Source organism: Peromyscus eremicus, chromosome 3 (assembly GCF_949786415.1).
Source record: "Peromyscus eremicus chromosome 3, PerEre_H2_v1, whole genome shotgun sequence".
Classification (NCBI taxonomy): domain Eukaryota; kingdom Metazoa; phylum Chordata; class Mammalia; order Rodentia; family Cricetidae; genus Peromyscus; species Peromyscus eremicus.
Window position 1 is genome coordinate 63,626,286 of NC_081418.1, and position 22,018 is coordinate 63,648,303.

The window sequence follows — 22,018 nt, forward strand, 5'->3', positions numbered from 1 at the left end:
CCAAAGAGTTGAAAAACAGTGAAAATTTAAAACACTGAAGAAATTGATGGAGACATTATAATATGGAAAGACTTCCCATACACATGGAGTTATAGAATATTGTGAAAACTAGCCATTTGAGCAAAAGCAATTTACAGATTCTATGTAATCTCCATCAAATTTCTGATAACATTCTTCAAAGGATTGGAAAAAAGCCTAAAATTAATATAGAAGCACTAAATAGCCAAATGATCCTGAGCAGAAAGAACAATGCTAGAGGTATAATACCTGATCTCAAAGTATACTACAGTCATAATAACAAAATCAACATGGTACTGACACAAAAATAGACAAGTGGACCAATGGGGTAGAATAGAGGAGCCAGAAAGAAACCCACAATCTACAGCCACCTAATTATTGACAAAGATGTCAAAAGCACATTGAAAACAAATCTCAATCATTGTGCTAGGAAACTGGATTTCACAAGAAGAATGACGCTAGGTCCCTCTCATCCTGTGGGAAATTCTATTCCAAATGGAACGTGTATCTTAATGTAATACCTGAAACTACTAAAAGAAAAATAAGGGTACCACTTCAGGATACATACATAGGGAGGACTCCAACAGCTCTGGAAATAATACTGAGAATTAATAAATGGTGTTGCATGAAATTTAAAGTTTCTACACAGCTAAAAAATAATTGAGTGAAGAGACGGCCTACAGAATGGGAGAAAAAGTACTTGCCAACTATTCAACTGAGAGTGTCTAGGCTATATAACAAAAAAAATAAAAATAAACTACACAAACAGTTCCCACAATAAATTCAAGAGGCTAATAAACATGAAAAATCAGCCACTGTTAGCCAAAATTAGGAAAATGCAAATCAAATCTATAGTGATAGTCCATCTCGCCCTGTTTACTATAGCTAGTATTAAGACAACCACAACACACTAGTAAGGATATGGGGAAAGAGGAACTCTTACTGCTGCTGCTGGGAATATTTATTGGTATACCCACTATGAACATCAGTATAGATATTTCTCAAAAAAATCCAAAAATTGAACCATCATGTACTATAGCTGTGCCACTCTTGGGCACATACCTAAGTATCCTAAATCAGAAAACAGACCAAACTGCATAGCTGTGTATACTGCACCACTGTTCAAAACACACAAGGAACTAGCCTGGTGTGGATGAAGAAAGAAGATAGGAAATATGGTTGTCATACACAATGTAATTTTATTCTCGCAAAAAATGAAATTATCTCATGTTACGAGATAACCCCTATTACAAACAAATATGTTTTCTCTGATACACAAGATCTAGATTTATAAATATGTATATGATATGAAAGCATAATGGGGACCACTTGGAAGGAAAGTAACTTTCAGGGAGGGGGAATAGAGGGTTTGGGGGACAAACAAGCAGAGTATTTTATATATATACAATGTCATATTGAATCCCATTAGTTGATATGCTAATGTGTTACAAACTAATAAAAAATTAAAATGTTTAAGAGAAAAGGAAAAGTATCAAGTATATTTAATATATGTTATGTCTGGCTTTTTATTTTGGGGCTTCTGAAGATGATCCTAGAAAACGTTAGTGTACAGAAGAAACTGAGGACTGTTGTTGTGTAGAGCAGTGGTCTGAAAGACACACAGCTTTTCTCAGCCACAATAAGAAACACACTGTTTTGAGAGACCCAGCTCATGTGTACACATGACAGAAACAAAGCCTTTGTTCTTCATGCACCTGAAGGTGGACATGCAGGTTGGTTCCTTACCTTCTCCGTTGTGAACAGTAGTGCAGTAAACATGGCTGTGCAGCTATGTTTGTTCTGCAATTTAGGATACTTAGCTATGTGCCCAAGCGTGGCACAGGTGTAGTGCATGATGGTTCAATTTTTAGATTTTTTTAAACTTCCATACTGACTTTCATAGGCTTTTTTCAAAAAGCCTTTCAAGAGAGTAAACTTGCTGTTGTCACATGCACACTGTGATCATTTGCAAAGGGCAGCCATACTCCATAAGTACTGGGAGTCACGTGGGGATGTTATGTGTAACAGCTCTTTACATATAAATAGCTGAACATTAACACAAGCAGCCTTCTTTTCCTCCAAAGACAGTCTTGCTTCATTTGAGTATGATGTACGGGCAGGGAAGGACACAGATATATAATTCAGATCACCATGAGGTTGTACTCAAAAGTTATGCCACAAACAAGCATTGTGTCAGTGCCTCTGATTTGGGAGTTTGATTGATTCTGGAATTCAGAAATTCCTAGCTCTGCTGGTTTTCTAAGCCATATCTTAAATTGTCTCTCTTTTGGCCTCATCACTGCCTCCTTTCCCACTAGACATTTGAAATCCATAACCTCAAGCCCATTTTAAGCAAATTAAGATTATGATATGACACAGTGCATTGGCAGTAGGTATGTACCCTTCTCACTGCCCTTGGTTGTCTAGGCTGTGTGACAGTAATCAAATGACTATCAACGTGATGGCTTCTCCCTGTCTTAACAACTTGGTAGAACTCGGAGCTACAGAAATACTCTAGGAAATATCAGTCTGCAATTTGTAGATGTTAGAATGTTGTGGACTCTGGAAGACTGATAAGGTGAGTTATTAGTGAATTTCACATCACCAAGGTGTCACCTTGATGGGTCTAAGGGCTGCTCAGGTTATCAGGCTGACATTATCCCTTGGTGTGCTGTGGGGTGTTTCCAGGTGAGAGGTGCATTAAATTCATGAGCTCAGCAAAGTACAGCACCCTCCCCAGGGTGGCTGGGCAACATCCAGGCCATATAACCCGCTTGGGATCCCTAATAGAACAATTAAAGAGAACATGAGAACAGAAAGCACTATAAGCTAATATTATAATCTGGAATGGGAGCCACCTTTCTGAGTGTGGTTCACTCACAGTAAGGAAATAACTGATAACCACACAAAATTGTCAAAATGTCTTTATAGATAGAAAAAAATACAGAGACTAATGACAAATCATGAAATGTATTTGTGATTTAAGGGACATTTAAAGGGCATTCTAGAAGCACATTTTCTTAATGCATTATCACAGGTATGCTCCATATATTTAAAGCTAAAACAAGAACCTATTTGACCTATGATATTGCCAAGAATTAGAAAGCCTGACAACATTCTCCAGTGCTAATGAAGGGGGAAATGGACTACAGCCACTAGTGGACCTGGCACTGGCTGACTGCCACTCCAATGTTATCCTATAGTATATGCACAGATACTGGGCTGTGCCCACAGCAATAGTTATTTTAAAAAGGAAGAAGATATAACCAGAGTAAACTGCACAACAGTTACAAAGCCCAAGGTAGATAAACTGGAAAATATTTTCATGATATATAATTCAGCTAAAAATAAAGTATGGAATATTACAAACACAGAATACAAATGAGAAATGGGTGAATCTGGGTATGCAATTGTTTGAGACAATAGAAATCTTTGTGCTTTGTAGAGAAAGATACAGGGCTAGTGGAGATAAAAGCAAAAAGAGAAATTTTGTTTGGTTAGTTTTTTTTTTTGGTTTTTCGAGACAGGGTTTCTCTGTGTAGCTTTGCGCCTTTCCTGGAACTCACTTGGTAGCCCAGGCTGGCCTCGAACTCACAGAGATCCTCCTGGCTCTGCCTCCCGAGTGCTGGGATTAAAGGCGTGCGCCACCACTGCCCAGCTAGTTTTGTTTTTATGAGACGGTTTCTTCTAACTCTTTATGCCCAGGTTAGCCTTCAACTCCTGATCCTCCTGCCTCAGTCTCTAGAGTGCTATGGATTAGAAGTATGCATCACCATAGGGTTACTTTTTGTATAAGAATTTGTGTTCTATGATTTTTTTTGAACTACTGCCGTTATCAATTCTTACCCCAAACTGGGTCCTTTTGTTCTGTTTAAATTGTGTCTCCAGTAACACAGAACACCAAGGAAACTTATGCACAGTTAAGGCAGGAGAAATGGGAGTGATGTGTGTAAATCTGCTCGGCCTGCTGGAATTGGGAGGTTACAGACACCGAGTAGAGGAAATGAACAAATGGAAAGGATGATTCTTTGGGAGGCAGAGGCTTTCTGGGAATCCAGGCACACTCTTTTATAGTTCTTTCCAGTCTTCTCATGGCAGTTGTCAACTGTCATAGACTGGTCAGTAGGAGGGTAAGGTCATTTAGGACAAGATGGGACAATAATAAAGTTCAGGGTTGTCATGATCATAGTCACTCTGACAGATCCTCCCAATTTTGCCAGCTCATCTGAAGACGGACTTCTAATCTACAGGCATCCTGTCCTCCAAGATTCAAGCAGCTAGAAATTCTGCTAGGTCAGCAAGTAGTGCAAGATTACAGAGTCACACGTGAATTGATTTTTATTTCACTAAAATTAAGAAGAAATTTCTTCTTCATTGACTTTTCTGCTTTTAATAAAATAATTTAAAAATAGTCCTGTCAGGCTGAGGAGATGATTCTGTGGGTAAAGAGCTTACTGTACAAGTGTGAAGACTTGAGTTCAAACCCCAGAACCAGTGTAAAAGCCAGAGAACATAGCAGGGACACTTATAACTCCAGAGCTCCGATGAGGAGACAGAAGTAAAGACTGGAGACTCTGCACAAGCTCTAGGGCCAGCTAATTTGGAGCACAGAGGGAGGGGGGGGCAGGCGTGGAGAAACCCTGACTCAAACAAGCTGGAAAGCAACCCAAGGTTGTCCTCTGACCATCACATGGATGCCCCCCCACACAAACATTCCTACAGAAGTTAGGAAAAGGGGAAGGCAGCAACAAGAGAGGATAATGACTAGAAAAGGTGATGAGGGGTAAAAGCATAGCAAGACATCAAATATAACGGGTAAATTTACCTGTTATATAACAAACTCTTGGATTTCATTGATGCAGAACACTTAAAATGAAACAAAATGTTCAAAGTAAATTCATATTTAAAAAACAAATGAGAGCAGGCGTAGTGGCCTATACTGGGAGGCTAACATAAAAGAAGCTTGCATCCAAAGGCCAGCCCAAGCCTACATAATAGCAGCACCTTGTCTCAGAATAAATAAACAAGCAAAAAAGGAAAAGTGGGGCTGGGAGATTGTTCAGTAGGTAAGGTGTTTGATGCCAGGCCTGAGGACTCACATTCAGATCCCCAGCAGGCAGTCTTCCAGTCCTGTGATCCCAGCTCCAGGAGAAAGAAATTGGAGGATACAGAGTTTGAGACCAGAGCTGGTCTGACAGAGAGACAGACAGACAGATAGGAGAGAAATAACAAACCTAGCTAATGAAACCGGCATCTGATATGAAAAGTAATTTAAAAGTGGACATTGGAAGTTAAAGTATCACCAGGCTCAAAACACTGAGGAGGAAGGCATCCACATACATGGAAATCAGGTTAAAATTTAAGAGGCTCATATATACAGCCTGCTGCCATTAAAGACCAAAATGTAACTGAAATTAGTTTCCACAAAACTAGCAAACATGGGAAGAAATTTAAAGTATAAAATAATAGAAACTCACATGAGTATTTCAATTTCACTAAAAAGATACTCAAGTGTAACTAATTAAATGTATTCCTAATCCTGACCACCAGTACCAGAACTCTAGGATGGAGTTTATTACAATAAAGGCCACTTATTGGGGATGGAGCTCAGCATGCAGACATTCCTGAGTTCAATCTCCAACACCACATAAACCAGGTACAGCAATGCATGCCTGTAATCTCAGCACTTGAAGTAGGCAAGAAGATTCAATTTTTCAAGATCATCCTCAGCTACATCCTCGGCAAGGATGGCAAGCTGTATCCTGGGCTGCAGAGGCCAGCCTGGGATGCAAGAGACCCTGTCTGTTTAGTTTGTTTTGTTTTGTTGCTTTTGAGACAGATTTCTCTGTGTAGCCCTGGCTGTCTTGGAACTCACTCTGCAGACCAGGCTGGCATAGAGATCCACCTGCCTCTGCCTCCTGAGTGCTGAGATTAAAGGTGTGCACCACCTCCACCTGGCTGAGACCCTGTCTTTAAAAAAAAAAAAAAACAAAAAAAAAAAAACGATTACATATCAAACCATGACCATGTAACCCTGGATTGCTCAGCACTAGAGCACTCTGGCCAGTCTCTGCCTAGCAGTAGTGCAAGGAGACAGAATATAGCAGGTGTGTGGTGCAAATGCAAATATGTTTGATACTGTGTATTGATAAAATGCACAAAAATCACATAAAATTACCCAAACTAGATTACTGGGTATCCATAGTCAAGGTATATATGTGGTAACTATTTATTGTAGAGGCACAATAATCAGATGTAAATGTGGGAAACTGCCCCTTCATAAAAGTTCACATCCTAAGCTTAACAAGGAAGCTTCAAACCACAGAAGGGCTTCTTCTGATAAAGTCAAAGTATTGAATAAAATGACTAATATATATGGTGCATTTAAATATAAATGTCCATTTTCCACAGATAGTTTTAATGTGACTTTTAACCCTTAAAAAAAAAACTCATAAGCTTGCCTATGCACCTCAAACTGCACAAGTCAACCCAAACACCTATTTAGCAGAGTAGGAAGAGCCATCTTATAATTTAAAAGACAACAAACCTTTTGATATATAAAACATAAATTTGGTAGCTAAATCCCCATTAAATAATGGACAACTAGTGAACAGAAGACAGCCATATATATCAGTATACAAAATCTAAATTGATAATTTTAGTCCATTCACATGGAGAGGGCAAGAGAACATTATTTAATACTGTAATCTGCCAAAACTCAATATCTGAACACTAAATGAAACTAGGGTCCAAGACAACTTCCTGGGCACCATACCTTGTCAGATGGAAGGCATAAACCAATGAGTAGGACAGAAGCCACTGTATCAGAGGTTGCCAGGATCTGAGGCCCAGCACCTTTGGGTGCCTCCCAGGACCAGCAGGAAGGAAACCTGATTGAGAACACTGGACAGCAACTTGTTCTGGGCACAGCAAAGCAGCCATCTTTATTTCTAGTAAAACTATAAGAAATAAAGTTTAGTGAAAGAATATTAGCACATACACATATATAAATGTTTAGGGGTTCCAACCATTTTCTTGTGCTTTTTTAAAATTTTCATCATGGTAGTGAAATTAATATTTCATAGTGGGATCAGGAAAGTAACAAGTGTTGCAGAAGTTAGTAGCATGGCCCAGCAGTGGATGTGCAAGGCTCGGTCAGCCTGAGGCACTGCATACTACTGCCTTATTAAGTTCAATATGGTTTTATAATAATAAAAATCGATTTTTTTTGTTTTTTTGAGATAGTTTTCTGTGTGGCTGTTCTGGAACTCACTCTGTAGACCAGGCTGGCCTCAAACTCACAGAGATCCTCTTGCCTCTGCCTCCCAAGAGCTGGGATTGAAGATGTGTGCCACCACTGCCTGGCCAGAACAAAACCATTACCTGGCCAGAACAGAATTTTATTTTTTAACAAGAAAAATGGTTTTTGGTTTTTTGTTTGTTTGTTTGTTTGTTTTTTGAGACAGGGTTTCTCTGTGTAGCTTTGCGCCTTTCCTGGAACTCGCTTGGGAGACCAGGCTGGCCTCGAACTCACAGAGATCCGCCTGCCTCTGCCTCCTGAGTGCTGGGATTAAAGGCGTGCGCCACCACCGCCCGGCTGAAAAATGGTTTTAATAAAAAAAAAAGTTTGATGTTTTCAATTTAGAATGGCTGTAAAGAAAAGTATATGTGTGCATATGTGCAGGTGTGTTTGTACAGGTATACATATGTGTGTGTACATATGTGTTTGTACAAGTGTGTATACAAGTATGCATGCATTTGGGCACAGCTGTGTTTGTGCAGGTGTGTGTACAGGTATGTGAACACAGGTGTTTGTACAGGAGTGTGTGCATGCAGGTGTTTGTGCAAGTAGTGTGAATGTGTGTGCAGGTGTGTGTGTGCCGCTGTGTGCTCAGCCAAAAGTGTGTCCTGTTTATACTGGCTTCTACCTTCTTTCTTTGAGACAGAGTCTCCCACTGCACCAGAGACTTGCTGTTTCAGCTAGACTGAATGATCAGCAAGTTCCAGGAATCTACCTGTCTGTCTCTGTTGGGGTTCCCGGCATAGGCATCCATGTCCAGCTTTTAACTTTGGTGTTGGGGATTCAACTCAGGCCCTCATGTGAAACTAAGTGCTCTTTACCCAATGGGCCATCCTCCAGCCCCAAAATATTTGAACATAAGGTTGTATATAAAGATGCTTTAAGAGTTAGACATCTTAGTGTCTAAAATAAAAATGTAACTGCTGGCCCTGACTCTTCATTATGTGAGTAACTTTTTTTTCTATCAAAGGTAATTAGTCCAACAAAGGCTCTTATTCCCTGAAGCCCCATCCCTTTCAAGTCAATTAGCCAGTCACATCAGATTATGAAGTCTAGCTCCCACCAGTGGGATGAGAGGTAGTCACTTCCTGTATGACTATTTCTGTGTTCATGAAAGATGGAACCTGGGCCAGATGTGTTTACTAGTATGGTTTGGGTTCCAGAGAATCTCCCCCTTTTTTTCAAAAGAAATTGCTTTTCTAAACTTATTTTTACTTTCTTGGTGTTAGCCCAAGCTTATTCTTTTCCCATAATTACATTCGACCTTACTTGATACTTTTACAAGTTTTTTTTAAGTGACTCTGCCTGCAGCTTGAACCTATGAAAGTCTTCAAAGACAAAAATGCTTACTAAAATTCAAGTCCAGTTTGAGATGAACCAGTGTGTCTAGAGGTTTCCTAGTAGTAACTCCATTGAGAACAAATTCCAAAGCCACAATGAACAATGGCTCTAGCAAGGTCCCTTTGGGTGAGAGACTAGCTTTGTGATACAGTTAGCAGCATTCCAGAAATACCAAGTTATTCTAGGGAGATAGGAGGCCCTATGCTTTTTCACATGCCTTCTGGCCAATCTTAACTGCACAAAACTTCAGATCACTAAACTGTCAGAGACTGAAGGTTTGAATGTCAGAAACTTGAGATTTTACTAAACATGCTGTAGTGAATAACAATGTGGAGGTGGCAAATGCTTTATCTGTGGAAGGCAACAATTATTTTAACCTGGAAAATACCCACATATTTAAGATATAGCTCCCTTTTCACTATGATCAAAGAGTAATGTAAATTCACTTTTATTTTCTAGTCCAAACAGAAATTGCAAGTTACTAGGAGGAATAAATCTACTGGCTCACTGCAGTGAGATGGGTAAACACTGCTTTGGGGAGGCAGTAAAGCAGAAGTGGCAGCTGGCCCCTTCCGAGCGAGCAGCCACTGTGACCTGTGCCTCAGTGGAAACCAGAATTAGAGACTTTAAAAACAAAACACCATTTATCTTGGTATCATGTAATGGCAGTTAAAAACAACAAACAAACAAAAACCAAAAGACTTGCAGCACCAGGGGAATGGCTGCTGAGCTGCAGCTTTGCTTTACAAAGCTGACCTCATCTGTGCACTGCCGCCTTAGCTTGTGTGTGGGCAAAGCCTCTGCTCTGCTGGGAAGCACTGGCCTAGATCCAACAGAAAGTCCCCGCGGAGAAAAAGAAGTCTAATGAATTGAAAAGAAAGAGGTAATCGCCCATTTGGGAGCTTTAAGTGTGAACAACTGGAGGTGCTAGTGTCCTTGAATGCTTCATGTACGGAGATGAATGTTTTCAGTACTCTGGATCAGGTTAGCTCAGGCTGTTCTGATTTATAATCTATCTTGCTTATACACAAACTTTGGTAATGCATTTCCCCCTTCTCTTCCTGGGAGAGTTAATGAAGTCCTTTTCTTTGTTTTTTATCCATCTAAATTCTACAAACAAAATGTTCCCATACACTAAGAAGTTCTCTTCTCAAGGTGGCCTGGCTTTCAAGTGGCATCGGCACGCTGCTAGCAAAACAGAAGCAGAGCAGAGTGGTGTAATGTGACAAGCAGGTTCTATTAAGCATACTGAACTTTTGTGGTAAGAACTGCAAAGGTCAGGTGTTGGGTTTTGTATTGGTGAGTGTCAGGATTAAAATTCAGTGAGGGAGTGTTGGACCTGTCTGGCTGATACAGTAGTCCTGGTACACTTACTTGCTTGAGAACTCAGATCAAAGGACCTGGAAAGGTCGGGAAAGCTGATGTGCTAATTCCCCAGCAGTGTGTACAGAAAGCCTAGTGTGGCCCAAAGTGCAGTGACCACTCCTTAGATGCCTTTGATCCTTATCTGGAAACTCTGCTAGCATCTGTCATATAATTGAGGTACAGTCTTTTATTGCTGCAATTAAAACTTTCCAAATGCACTATGTTATCTTTGCCCCAGCTAAAGTCCAGACCATTGTTTGAAAGGTGAGGCTAACAATCTGTCAGATGCTGGACTTGAGGGCCCAACTCTCACACACACCCAACCTGTGACTTCTCTAGCTTTTTCATTTCCATCTCACCAAACAACATAATGGTCCTGAAGTTTGTTCATTCCTTTGACTTCCTTTATCACATAGAGATGGCAAACATTCTGTTGCTAACTTGAAGTGGCTCCAAGCTGCAAGCCTGGGAGGATATTAAACCAGTAAAAGCTTATCAACTGATGCATTGATATGCTGTAAATTCCAGGCTTTTCATTTTGCTTTTGAGAGTGGCCCTAAGTCAACACATTAGTAAGCAATTTGCTGACATGAGATGGATCACTTAAGACTCTCCTAAGCAGACAGAGTTCACCTAAATGCTTTTGTTAGTGTTTTTTTTTTTTAATGTTTAGCCAGTAACTGCTTTACATATCAATGACCCAGACTCCTGGTTATTAAATTTATCAAATATCCAAAATAGGAGACTTAAAAGGAAAAATATGTTAAGGTACTCATTTTTACTAAATTGAATTTTTTATATATTTGATGTTTATGTGAAATTCATAGTATTAAGCATTAATGTTTAAAAACTAGAATTAAGTTGACATGTTTTCTTGTCATGCTTACCCTTTGAATTATGAAGGTTATCAACTCACATAAGAAGTGAGGAAATAAGAATTTCTGAAAACAGGAATGTGACATTTCAGAGATACTGAGTAGTTGCTCTGAATTGATTACAATGAGCAGTCAGGAAATGTGTGTTGACTTTTTCAGTGTTAAGCCTCACACATGCTAGCATGCACTATCCTACTGGCCACAGCTCCAGCCCTAAAAAGACTGCTGTTGCTAAGCTGAACACCAGACTCTAAGGAGCAAGAGCAGTTCTATGTGCTCCTTTCAGAAGCACACCCTGGCAGGCCTTGTTGTTCACAACCTCACATCAGTGTTGGGGTTCTCAGCTAAATACGGTGTTTTACTGAACTTTGCCAACAGAGGTCACTTTAAAGTCTAGATAAGCATTGTTCTTCTTTACCTTTTCCCTCCTCCAAGAAGGAATCTGTATTGTGCTGCTTCTAAATATATACATTTAGGGCATATATTTGTTCTCATCTCTAATCTTTTGCAAACCAAAAGTCAACTTTTTTCAGTGCTAAAGACCTTACATAGATGAATCAGGTGCTTCCCTAGATCTATGGTACTCATCTGAGGAGATAAGAAATGTACACAAAATAGATAACCAGCCCTCAAGAGCCAGAAGTCCACGGGGTGAGCAGAGGAGAGATCACTTTCAGCCCACATCACCACAACACAAAGTGCAGGATGAGGAAAAAGCAGCAGTTATTCACAGAACTGAGCAAACACATGGGCCAGACCACACGATTCCTTCCAGACAGCTTTTGCTGAAGTTAGTGGTGACCAATGACACAGACGTGGGAAAAGCTGGTGCGGCCTCAGCTCTGGCCACCTGAGTTCTAAAATACAGTCCAGTTGCCCTCTCCTCACCTCCTAGGAGCTTGTAGGTTCCCAAGTCACCAGCACTGTCAGTGGTGTTCCTACCTGAGGAGCTCTTCACTGAAGAACACTGTCTGTGGTCTTTGATCCTCAGGGCAGTACACTGCCTGGTAAATACTAGCTCAGTTTCCAAACTGTTTTAATAACCAGCCCCACAGAAACGATGTAAGGACTTTTCTACTTCATCATGTAATGCCTGTAAGTAATAAAGTGAATTTAGTTTAGATTGAATAAAATGCATTTAATAGCTCTTAACTATCATTACATATGAAAGAAATTATTTTTGTTTAAAAACAATTTCTTTAAAACTAATGAAGTTTGTAAAATTAAAAAGTAAGGAAGTGTAAAGGTGATATTACTCTGATTGGCAGTGAATTCCTCTCTGGGTTCCAGGCCAGCCAGAGCTACAAATTGAGATTCTGTCTCAACAAAACAAAACAAAGTTCAAGGAACAGTAAGTGCTATGAGGCAGACATGGAGAAAGGGAGGGAGTAGAGAAGGGGTTATTCTGAATAAGGGATGTGGGCAGATGAATGTTAACAGAAACAGCCAGTGGACCCGTTGCCTTGGACCACCTCCATGATGGCAGGGTCCAATATGTCACTGGGTGGTAGGCAGCCTCATAGTGGGGTGGGCTGGGAGCTGGCCTAAGAGGCTACTGGAGGTAACAGCCATGATACATAGGCAGTGACAGACCACAGGATTTGCTCATGAATCAATGTAGAATCTTGGGGGGAAAAGGCCTTGTGACTTGGGCTCACATCCAAACTTAGCTCTGTTCCGAGTTGGGGAAGATGCCTTGGGCTTGCTGCTTGGGGTACCTGTGGGATCTCAAAGTGAAGTGCTTCCTGGCAGCAAATGAGCAGCCTGAACTCAGGAACAGGTAGGATTCAGTACAGCAGTAAGCTGCAGAGTGCATCAGTGAAAGGACAGGAAAAGAGTGGGACTCAGCAACCAGCCATCGGAGAGATGTGAGGGAACACCAAGTCTGGGAAACCCACTTAGTCATGCTCCCAGAAGGGAGGGACCAGGTGTGGGTGTGGGAGGCCTCTTGCTCCCCAGCATGGTCTTGTCAAGAGCACCTGCTAGAGGAGAGGTCTGGAGCTACAAGTGGGAACAGCTATGGCTGATGACAGTTATGTGAGGAACACAAATACTGTATTCCAGGTGATAAGATAAGCCATGAAATGAAAACACAGAAATATTTTTAAATACATTTTTTCTCTTTTCTCTGGACTTTTAAATTGTTGTGATTTGATATTTGGAGTAATATTCTAATTATTAGCATGAGCTAATCACTTAGCTTTAAACTGTATGATTATCTGTGTAAGTACAAATGTGAGGACTGAATTTGCATGTGGAAGCCCAGAGTTACCATTTCTCAGCTATACACATGCCCATCGCTTCTCAGCAGAGCAGCTGCACTATTAAAGAAGCTGCCTGCCTGGCCTGTGGCCACACTACAATTCCAATATTCTGTTGTGTGTACCTCTAGTCTTTCTCCTCATGGCACATTCTGTTGAGTGTTGTGTGACACTGCTCAGGGAAGATGTGAGCAAGTGTCTTCTCATCCCAGAAAGGGAACCAACAACAGAGCAAAGTCACAGTACCACAGGCCAACTTGGTGAACCACTGAGTTTACTCAGGTTACTTACAAGAAGATGGATGACTCAAAGGCAGCTACCTCACAGAAAGCCTACCACAGCATGGACATGTCCTCTGCACAACATGTAGGTAGTTGGACAAGTCAGTCTCCTCTCCACAGCAGTCCTTACTACTTACATAACCTTTGGGGGAGGGGCCTTGTGAGTGCTCAATTTCAGGGACTTCCAGAGTCACTGAGTTGTTTACTTCCTGAGTCTTTATGAGCTTCTCTCCGGGATGGAATTTCTACGTGGCCCTGGGGTCACTGGTGAGCACTTTCTCCCATGGGAATGGCCCTAGCTGCCCTGGCTGCCTTTTCCTTCTCCTTTCAGTGGGAGTGTCTCAGAGAAATCACAAGTGGAGAGGGTGCAGTAGGCTCCATCTTGTTTTTAGAACTGAGAAAGAAAAGTGGATACAGAGGACAAAGAGAACAGCTTGAAGTAGCAATGGAAAAGGATTTTTCCAGATCTGAAGCTAATCCAGACCCAACTTAAGTGGTCAAAGGACCCTTAATATGACTTAAAGGGGGGGTGGTCAGTATTCCACCTCGTAATGCTGTGGAAGACCTCAGGAGCAAAGAAACCCAACAGGGTGTTCAAAGGAACAGCACCTGCACCACACAGATGTCTCAGAGGTTCAGTATAAGCTAGAAAACTGGGCATCATCGGGGGAAATTAAACAGCCTAGAATTCTAGGTGATCTAAATGAAAACTATGTGTAAGAAGAGTCCAAGAGAGACATGAGTTCAAATGGACAATGATGTTATGATTCTAAAATGTCTTCTTGGGAGGAGCACTGAAGATTGCATTCCCTAAAGAAAGAAAATTGCCCTAGATGGGAAGTTTGTGGTATAAGTAGTAAATAAAGGGAGGAGGTCTATCTCAGAGGCATTGAATCTGCCAAACAAGAATAACTATGTCCCCAACAAGTTAAGTCAGAGAGCCCTAGTGTTTGCAAAACTGGACCAGAAGAGGAGAGTGAGAGTGAGAGCGTTAAGACCCTCATGTTGGATCAGAGGATGAAGATCTAGTTAACTCTGGACTGTGATAACTGAAGCATGCATCTCTAGAGTGGGAGCTAAAAGAATAGGAGAGTTTTCACCTTTAAGGTGAGAGAGAAAAAAGCTAAAAATACAAACTTTTCAGTGGAGAACAGGGGTTTATTTGTTTTGTTTTTAAGGTGGGGACAGTGAGATGGCTCAGCAGATAAAGACACTTGCTGTAGAGCGTGATGATTAGAGTAAAAACCCAGGACTTACATGGTAGAAAATGAGAACTGACTCCCAGTAGCCGTCCTTTGACTTCCACAATCATGCCATGATGTACACACCCACACAGAAAATAAATGCAACAGTAATATTTAAAGTGGCAGAACAAAAAGAATACACAAGAGAATACAGGCTGGACACAGCTGGACAGGTGTCAGTAATTACACAACTGATCAGTTGTAAGGACAGTGTGCACACACCTGTGTGCAGTCACGCTCCGGTCTTATTCACAGGTGCAGTAGGTGCTCTGGCCTGCAAGCAGCCAGCCTGTGGCTCTCTGGGCTCACAGGTGAGTGGGAAACAGTTTCTAGGTGAGATACCAGCTGCTGTGGGTAGCAGATGAGCATGTGATGGTCATCTGCCACTGTTGTATGCCTCTAACTCCAGTCTCCTATAGCCTAATAAATTTTTTGGCTCTTAAGATGGAGTTCAGTGCCTCATTTATGCTAGTGAAGTGAACTGCCACCAAGCCCCTAGATTTCCAAAAAGAACTGTGGGTAGCCCTGAATGAGCTCCCTCTCCTGCCTCAAATGGCACTAGTGACTGCTCTTCTTGGTCTCATCTCCTAAATTGCTTGTCTTTCTGAGGCATCAGAGTCCAACACAAATGACCACAAGCCACTTGGCTTTGAGTTCTGGGAAAAACACAAGTCTGACCTGAGATGGGGAACAGCATGCAAAATACCCCATTAAGTCATTCAAATGGAAGTGGTGAAATGGTATTTTGGATTTTTGGGTGGGGAAATAAAGTAAATTTATAAGCCTTTTCAACATGATTACTAGAAATCTGAGCATTGCACATGTAGCTCCAACTGCATTTCTGTCACACAATGGTGTAGTGTAACTAATTCCTGGATCTTTCAGATCCTCGGAGCACCTACATTATGGAAAAAGACTTGTAAAGGTACATCATGTGCTGCTATACAATGACTAGATACACCCATTTTTTCCAGTCTTTTCTCATATGATTCCCTTAACAGCAAATGTTTTTCCTTTTGCTCCAAGAAACCAAATCTTTATAGCCTCATTAAAATCCAGAGAATGATTCTTTCCCAGTCCATCTGAAAAAGACTGGCTTCTGAACTCTGCAAATGCTCTGTGACTGCACTATTACTACTCACCTGATTATTTATGCCAGTGTGTATGTGTGTGTGACACACACACACACACACACACATACAATCTCCCTAAAAACTCAAACTGGAACTAAAGCAGAGCACAATGCTAGAAGCTGGTGATGCAAAGCCATGGTGTCCAGGATCTAGGGCCTCACACCTAAACTGGACACCCAGAGTGAAAACGTGATCTCCTCTCTATGCAACATCCTAGTGGGAATCCCTCTGTTTAGGCAGCATATGAAGATTGGGTGTCACATGTGAGTGCCTAGTCTAAAGAACCTGGTCAGAGTTTCTCTTCCTATCTGGAAAGGATGGGCCAAGGAAGGCAACAATGGTTGAAGAGACATATTCCACTTGTTAAGAACAAACAGAGCTAGGCTATCTGATCTAGTGAATTATAAAAGTATCTGTGAAATAAACTCAGTATGTTCTTGTGTCTGTCATGCCCAGCTTTCATGAATACTGGTATAATAGTAAGTACTGTGAAATTTCATTTTCTAAACTTAATAATTATAATGAAATGATGTGTGAAGTGGTACCATCCTATTCGTCATTTATATACATTTGAACTTCTGTCTAGAAGGTAATTGTGAAGAATTCTCTACAATTATGTTTTAAGTAAATAAGACCACAATTACAATATTTAAGCACAGGACCAATAATTTACATTTTTAATACATGTTCTAATTAAGAAAAACAAGTCATGAAAACCTACAGAAAAAAATGAGTTGGCGCAGACCAATATACAACTTTGTAAGTAAAACACTAACAACAAAATCATTTTGAGACAGGGTCTCATGTAGCTCAGGCTAGCTTCCAACTTTTGATCCCTCACCCCAAGTCTTCTGAACGATGGGATTATAGGTGTACACCACCATGCCTCCTTACTATCTTAATACAAACCCCACTAAAGTTTAAGGCATATTTCCAATAAGTAATATAGTACTCATAAGACTTTGCTCTTTTAAAATAGGATGTGACAGCATCTTTGGAAAGGGCAGGCACAGTGTCAAGCGTTTGTCACTGTAAAGGGTACAACTCCACAGAGGTTAAAGAATCATAGTAGACATATCCAGAGGAGTCAGGAAGCAAGCAGACAGACTGAGGTCTATTTAATGGCAGTAGGTAAAGCTAGTGGGGAACTTGCCCAGGAATGCCCGACCTTCCTAAGTGTGTGTCAGTAGTTCACTCTAGTGTGTGCTGGAATGTTGGAGTCCTGTGGATCCAGCAGCTCCTGTTCATGCCATTAGGAGATGAGTGCATGCCCTGCCACAGCCAGCCAGCATCTAATGTCCAAGTCATTTGTCCTAAGACCAGTTGTTTTCCAAAATCTGTTTTTGTATGTTTTTATAATTTTGTGTGTGTGTGTGTGTGTGTGTGTGTGTAACCTTTATAAAAGAACTGGGTTTAGAGGAACACTAGAGACTTATTTAAGGTTAGTACTTCAAATGCCATGCATATGTTGCCTCTGCACTGACACTACTAGTGTAGAATTTAACCTAAGTCCCAAGGGATCTGTTCTGTAGTGGGGCATCTTAGTTATCCATAAACTGATTATCTGTGCTTGGAGAAGATTTTTAAACTCATTAGGCAGGGAGTGTTTCAAATTGTGATCTTAGAGCTTAATGAGAAAAGAAAGTAAAAAGACTACCCTCCTTTGCTTGGATTTCCTCTTTTCTGCTTTATACTAAGATCACCTATAATCTGGAGCCACAGCTTCACAGGCTGATGGGCAAAGCAAAGAGCTAGCTCCAGTCCCCACATGCCTGGCAGCAGTGCCAAGAAGTTATATACTGTGCTGTGTAAGTCCTCTGTAAGTTTCTAATTCCTCCCTCCTGTTAGCTTTAGTCCCAGATACATGCCTTGCTAATTGCTGCAGAGAAAAAGTGTCTTTTCCTTTTTACACTTCCCTTAATCGTTGAGCTGGAATCCTGTGAATTAGACCAACAAGAGACAGATTAGCAAGAGAAAAGTGCAAACACTTATTTAATAAAGTCTCCTGTGACATGGGCACCTTCTTACAGAAATAAAGACCTGAGTCAACAGCTAAGCAGCAGTGAACTGGGGTCTGATGGAGAATGGGAAGTCCCAAAAAGGAGATAGCTGAGGACAGTGAGACAGGCAGCCTGGCCTGGTCTGTTCTAGGTTTCTCTCAGGACCCCTGTCCTGAGATGAGGGCACTCCTGCTACATTACAGTAGGGCCTCATGACAGCTTCTGGAGAGAAGGGAGCCCACCAAGTTCCTCCTCCAGGAAGGACTCTGCCCTGTCCTTCAGATGCTCCAGCCTCTGCCTCTGTTCTCAGTTCACAGAAATCAGCCACCGAATCCTATGCTCATACAACACCAACATAGATGAACTCTTCTCAGAAATCGACCTCTGCTTGGCTGTAAATCGCAGCATTCTCCAGCAGCTAGATGAAAGGTGTGGCCATGAGATCTCTGAGGAGGAATGGGAGAAAATCCAAGTGCAGGTAGGCTTCAGACCAGCTTGCTTGCTGCCTCTGCAGAATGGACTGCAATCACAGGTCTGTAAAGGGTGGGAGCCTTTGTGAGGTCTGCCTTGGATGGGGACACCCAGGCCTTTGTTGTGAGCTCAGTGACCATCAGGGTCCTTCATTTTGAAATGTTAAAGTTCTAGTTCAATGGTGGGTGTTATGAACAATGAAAACTCAAAAGGCGCAGCCGGGCGGTGGTGGCGCACGCCTTTAATCCCAGCACTCGGGAGGCAGAGCCAGGCAGATCTCTGTGAGTTTGAGGCCAGCCTGGGCTACCAAGTGAGTCCCAGGAAAGGCGCAAAGCTACACAGAGAAACCCGGTCTCGAAAAACCAAAAAAAAAAAAAAAAAAAAAAAAAGAAAGAAAACTCAAAAGGCAAGCCTATGCTTCCTGCCCTCCTCCTCCATCTGTAGTAGCCTAAGGGAGGTAAACAGGGTTCTGCAGTGACTCAAAGCCAAAGGGAGGGAAAACTTAAAACATAAAATTGGAATGTTTTAAAATTTTAACAGTATCAGCCAAATGTTTTTCCATTTTAATTAAAAGGCACTATATATATTATTAATGCTCAGCATTTTTATTTTTGTTTTAAAATGCTTATTATAATCTCTACACCTCACATCTTCAACATTTAAGATTTTCAATATACTGCCCATTTTCAGAGGACCCATGTTTTGGGATATAGTTCTCACTGTAGGTCTGAGTAACTGTGACAGGGCAGTCACTCCTATGACAAATCCATATCTGCTTTGTGCTGCAGGCTGCCCACCAGGAGATCTACGAGTGTTCCATCTGCCTGACACCACTCTCCCTCCATGGTGACTGCCAGCAAGCAGCTGTAGGAAGCAGCGGCCAGCGGCCCCGTGAGACAGTCCTCCTGTCCTGTGCACATCTGTTCCACCATGCCTGCCTCCTGGCCTTGGAGGAGTTTTCCTTGGGAGACAATGCCCCTTTCCATGCCTGCCCTCTCTGCCGATCCTGCTACCAAAAGAAAATTCTTGAATGCTGAGTTCATGTTCATGAAGTTAAGACTAGAACAAGAAAGGGGGTAAAAAGCCTACCTTGTTTATGAGTTGTGTAAATTTTGGGTTGAGTACTACACTGCTGTCTATTCTTTGTGATTATATAGAGGAAATAAAAGAACCTATCTAACTGTAGTCTTTATTACATAAAAAGCAGTTTGTGCATTTGTGAGTTTAGTCACTTGAAATAAATGAGGAATAGTGTTACTTAAAATATTGCTAGTGTCTGACTAACATCCAGGAAACTGACACACTTATCCAATGCTTAAGAATCTTTCCTTTGTTTTTATGTAATAGATTAGTAGTACAGTGAAGTACTTCTAACATGTAAACTGAAAAAAAAATTGTGGTACTCAACATCAAAACAAGGTAAACCAAATGTCAATGACTGTGGTACAGAATCCTGTGGTCATATATAAGACAGACAACTGAAAATCCCTGGAGCCCACAGAATTGGTGCTAGTTGCTCCAATGCCAGACCCCACAAATGCTCTCCCTGATATGAAATGGTGCAGTATTCCCTTGTAACCAGCATATATCTCTCCACATACTTTGAAGTCACCTCTAAATTATAATGCCTAAGAGTGTAAGTGTCCTGTGAACAGTTGCTGCACTGTATTACTTAGGGACTAAGGACAGGAAAAAAAAAGTGTGTGGTGTCAGCACAGATATAGTGATTTTTTTTAACACTTTAAACCCCAGGTTGGAGACAGAGAATGGTGCTAAGATTGGTGTAACATAGTAGTTAATGAGCAGCTCTGCTCAGGTGGCCCCTGGCCACTGGAACAGAAAAAGACCCAACCAACAGTACTAGCAGTATGGTAATCAACGCTGGGGTGTCTATCCTACAGACCCTTCAAGCTCGTTGGCTCTTTTTATCTCAGGGATTTAAGTGTCTTTTGCCTCAGCCTCCACCAGGAAATCTGTTCTCTTTGGGGGAAGAACATGTTGATGACTGTGCTGGGAGGCAGTGTCCATGTGAGACAGTATCCAGTGAAAAGACCAGTACTAGCTCAAGACACCAAGACCAAGTTCTCAGCACAAAGGAGATTTACTTACCCCAGAGGGACAGAGGGCAGGCACTAAGAGACAAAGCCGGTGGATAGAGGATGAGGGAGAAAGGGAAGAGAACAAGGAAGAGGGGATAGAGAGGAGACAGACATGGCCCATAGGCAAATGGCAGTTTATGAACATAAAAGGGGAACCCCATGTTAGGATGAGGTGTTTAATTTTAATTGGGCATGTCAATTAGGTGAACCAAAGGGGGGTTTTGATTGCTGGACTTCAATACTTTGGTAGCTGGACCTTGGTAGTCAGCCTCAGGAGGAGGAAGTGGCCAAATAAAAGAATACACCTTGGTGGCTAGCTTTAGGAATTCAATCTAATGGTTTTTAGCAAGGCAGAGGGAATGGAGAAGGGCAAGGCCTGCCAGAGCCATGTTTGCCATGCTCAAGCTGGCTAGAGAGTCTTCATCAAGCCTGGATGGGAGCGCAGCAGAGAAGCAGGTAGCAAGCCAAGGTACATGTCAGGGTTCAGAACTGTCCCCTATACAATGTGAGAAGTGTTTAAAATCCATATTTATATTTTTATCCTTTTTAAATGGTTCGTTTTTGTTTATAATATATAGATATATAATTCATAAATTAATATGTATATGTTAGGCTATGCTCAAAAAGTTCTTAATGATTAGACATACTATTACATTTGAAGACACATTTGGAGAACACTTTAAACAAGTGACAGAGAGAAGCTGCATCTCAGAGATCCACTTTTCCATTCAGAAAACTCAACTGCAGGTCTGACTGCTCTGTCCTTGGAGGGAGGCCATGCACAAGCTGAGATGGCACTGCTGTCCCTGGAACCTGTGAATGTCCACAGTAAGCTCTTCTGCTGAAGTGGCAGAGTCCATTTCTACTGACACAGGAACAGATGCCAATGGTTGGTAACAGGTCCTTGGGTTGAAGTAAACATCCGGCATTAACTTCATTGGGGTTCTGAAGGCAGTGCAAATTCTAGTGTTGAAGGTAAGGTCTTGGGCATCTTGCAATAGTCAGTGACAACTCAGGTAAATTTCTTATGTGCAAACTTTTACCATTCCATCATGTATTTAGTCGGCTGTCACATGGAAATTAGTGCACTGATTAGGACACCTCATGCCAGTAAGAAGGTTCAGAGGCCACAGAATTCAATGTGCCTAACTCTCAATGTGACTTCTTCCTCAGAGCAGTCCTTATTGTAATGAACAGATCTCTCCCTTAGCTTAGCAGATGTCTCAGCATTCTTGCAAAGCCTTCTTCTCACTACCTCCTCCCATTTTTACTTTACTCATACTTAGGACACTGGCATGCTCCAGGCTGCAGACAATTATAAAGTCTTCCTTTCTCCCCACATGGTGGACAGACATGAATTCTTCCACACTTATGAATTTGTATGGTTGCTGCTTCATAGGACCTAACTCATCCCTAGGCACTCTCCTCACTAACTCATGAACTGAATAATAAGACACTGCCAAAGAAGCACATTCTCAGGCCATTTTGGTCCAGAAGTGTCCATATGAGCCAACAACAGGTTTTCTGAGGCTTTTGCCAGGACCTCAGAGAGCAGTTAGAGCTCTAGAAACCTATAACAAGCTGGGGTGGAGTCCAACCTTATTAAGCTTTGTAGGACTCCTTTTCCTTT

At 41.5% G+C, this 22,018-nt stretch overlaps 1 protein-coding gene across 3 annotated transcripts in view; it reads left to right on the forward strand.

Moving 5' to 3' along the window:
- Rnf32 (ring finger protein 32) overlaps positions 1-19,474 on the forward strand; it is a 34,724-nt gene extending 15,250 nt beyond the window's left edge. The window contains exons 8-9 of one of the 3 annotated variants that reach the window (XR_009378233.1): positions 1,565-1,751; positions 4,239-4,429. Coding sequence is in view for 2 of the 3 variants with exons in the window: in XM_059257782.1 (XP_059113765.1) it covers positions 18,129-18,296; positions 19,078-19,326 (417 nt within the window). In the remaining variant the exon portion in view is untranslated. Of the gene's footprint in view, positions 1-1,564; positions 1,752-4,238; positions 4,430-18,128; positions 18,297-19,077 lie in introns of those variants that run through there. The other 2 variants (XM_059257782.1, XM_059257783.1) reach the window with 2 other exon arrangements.
- Positions 19,475-22,018: the final 2,544 nt, after the last annotated feature.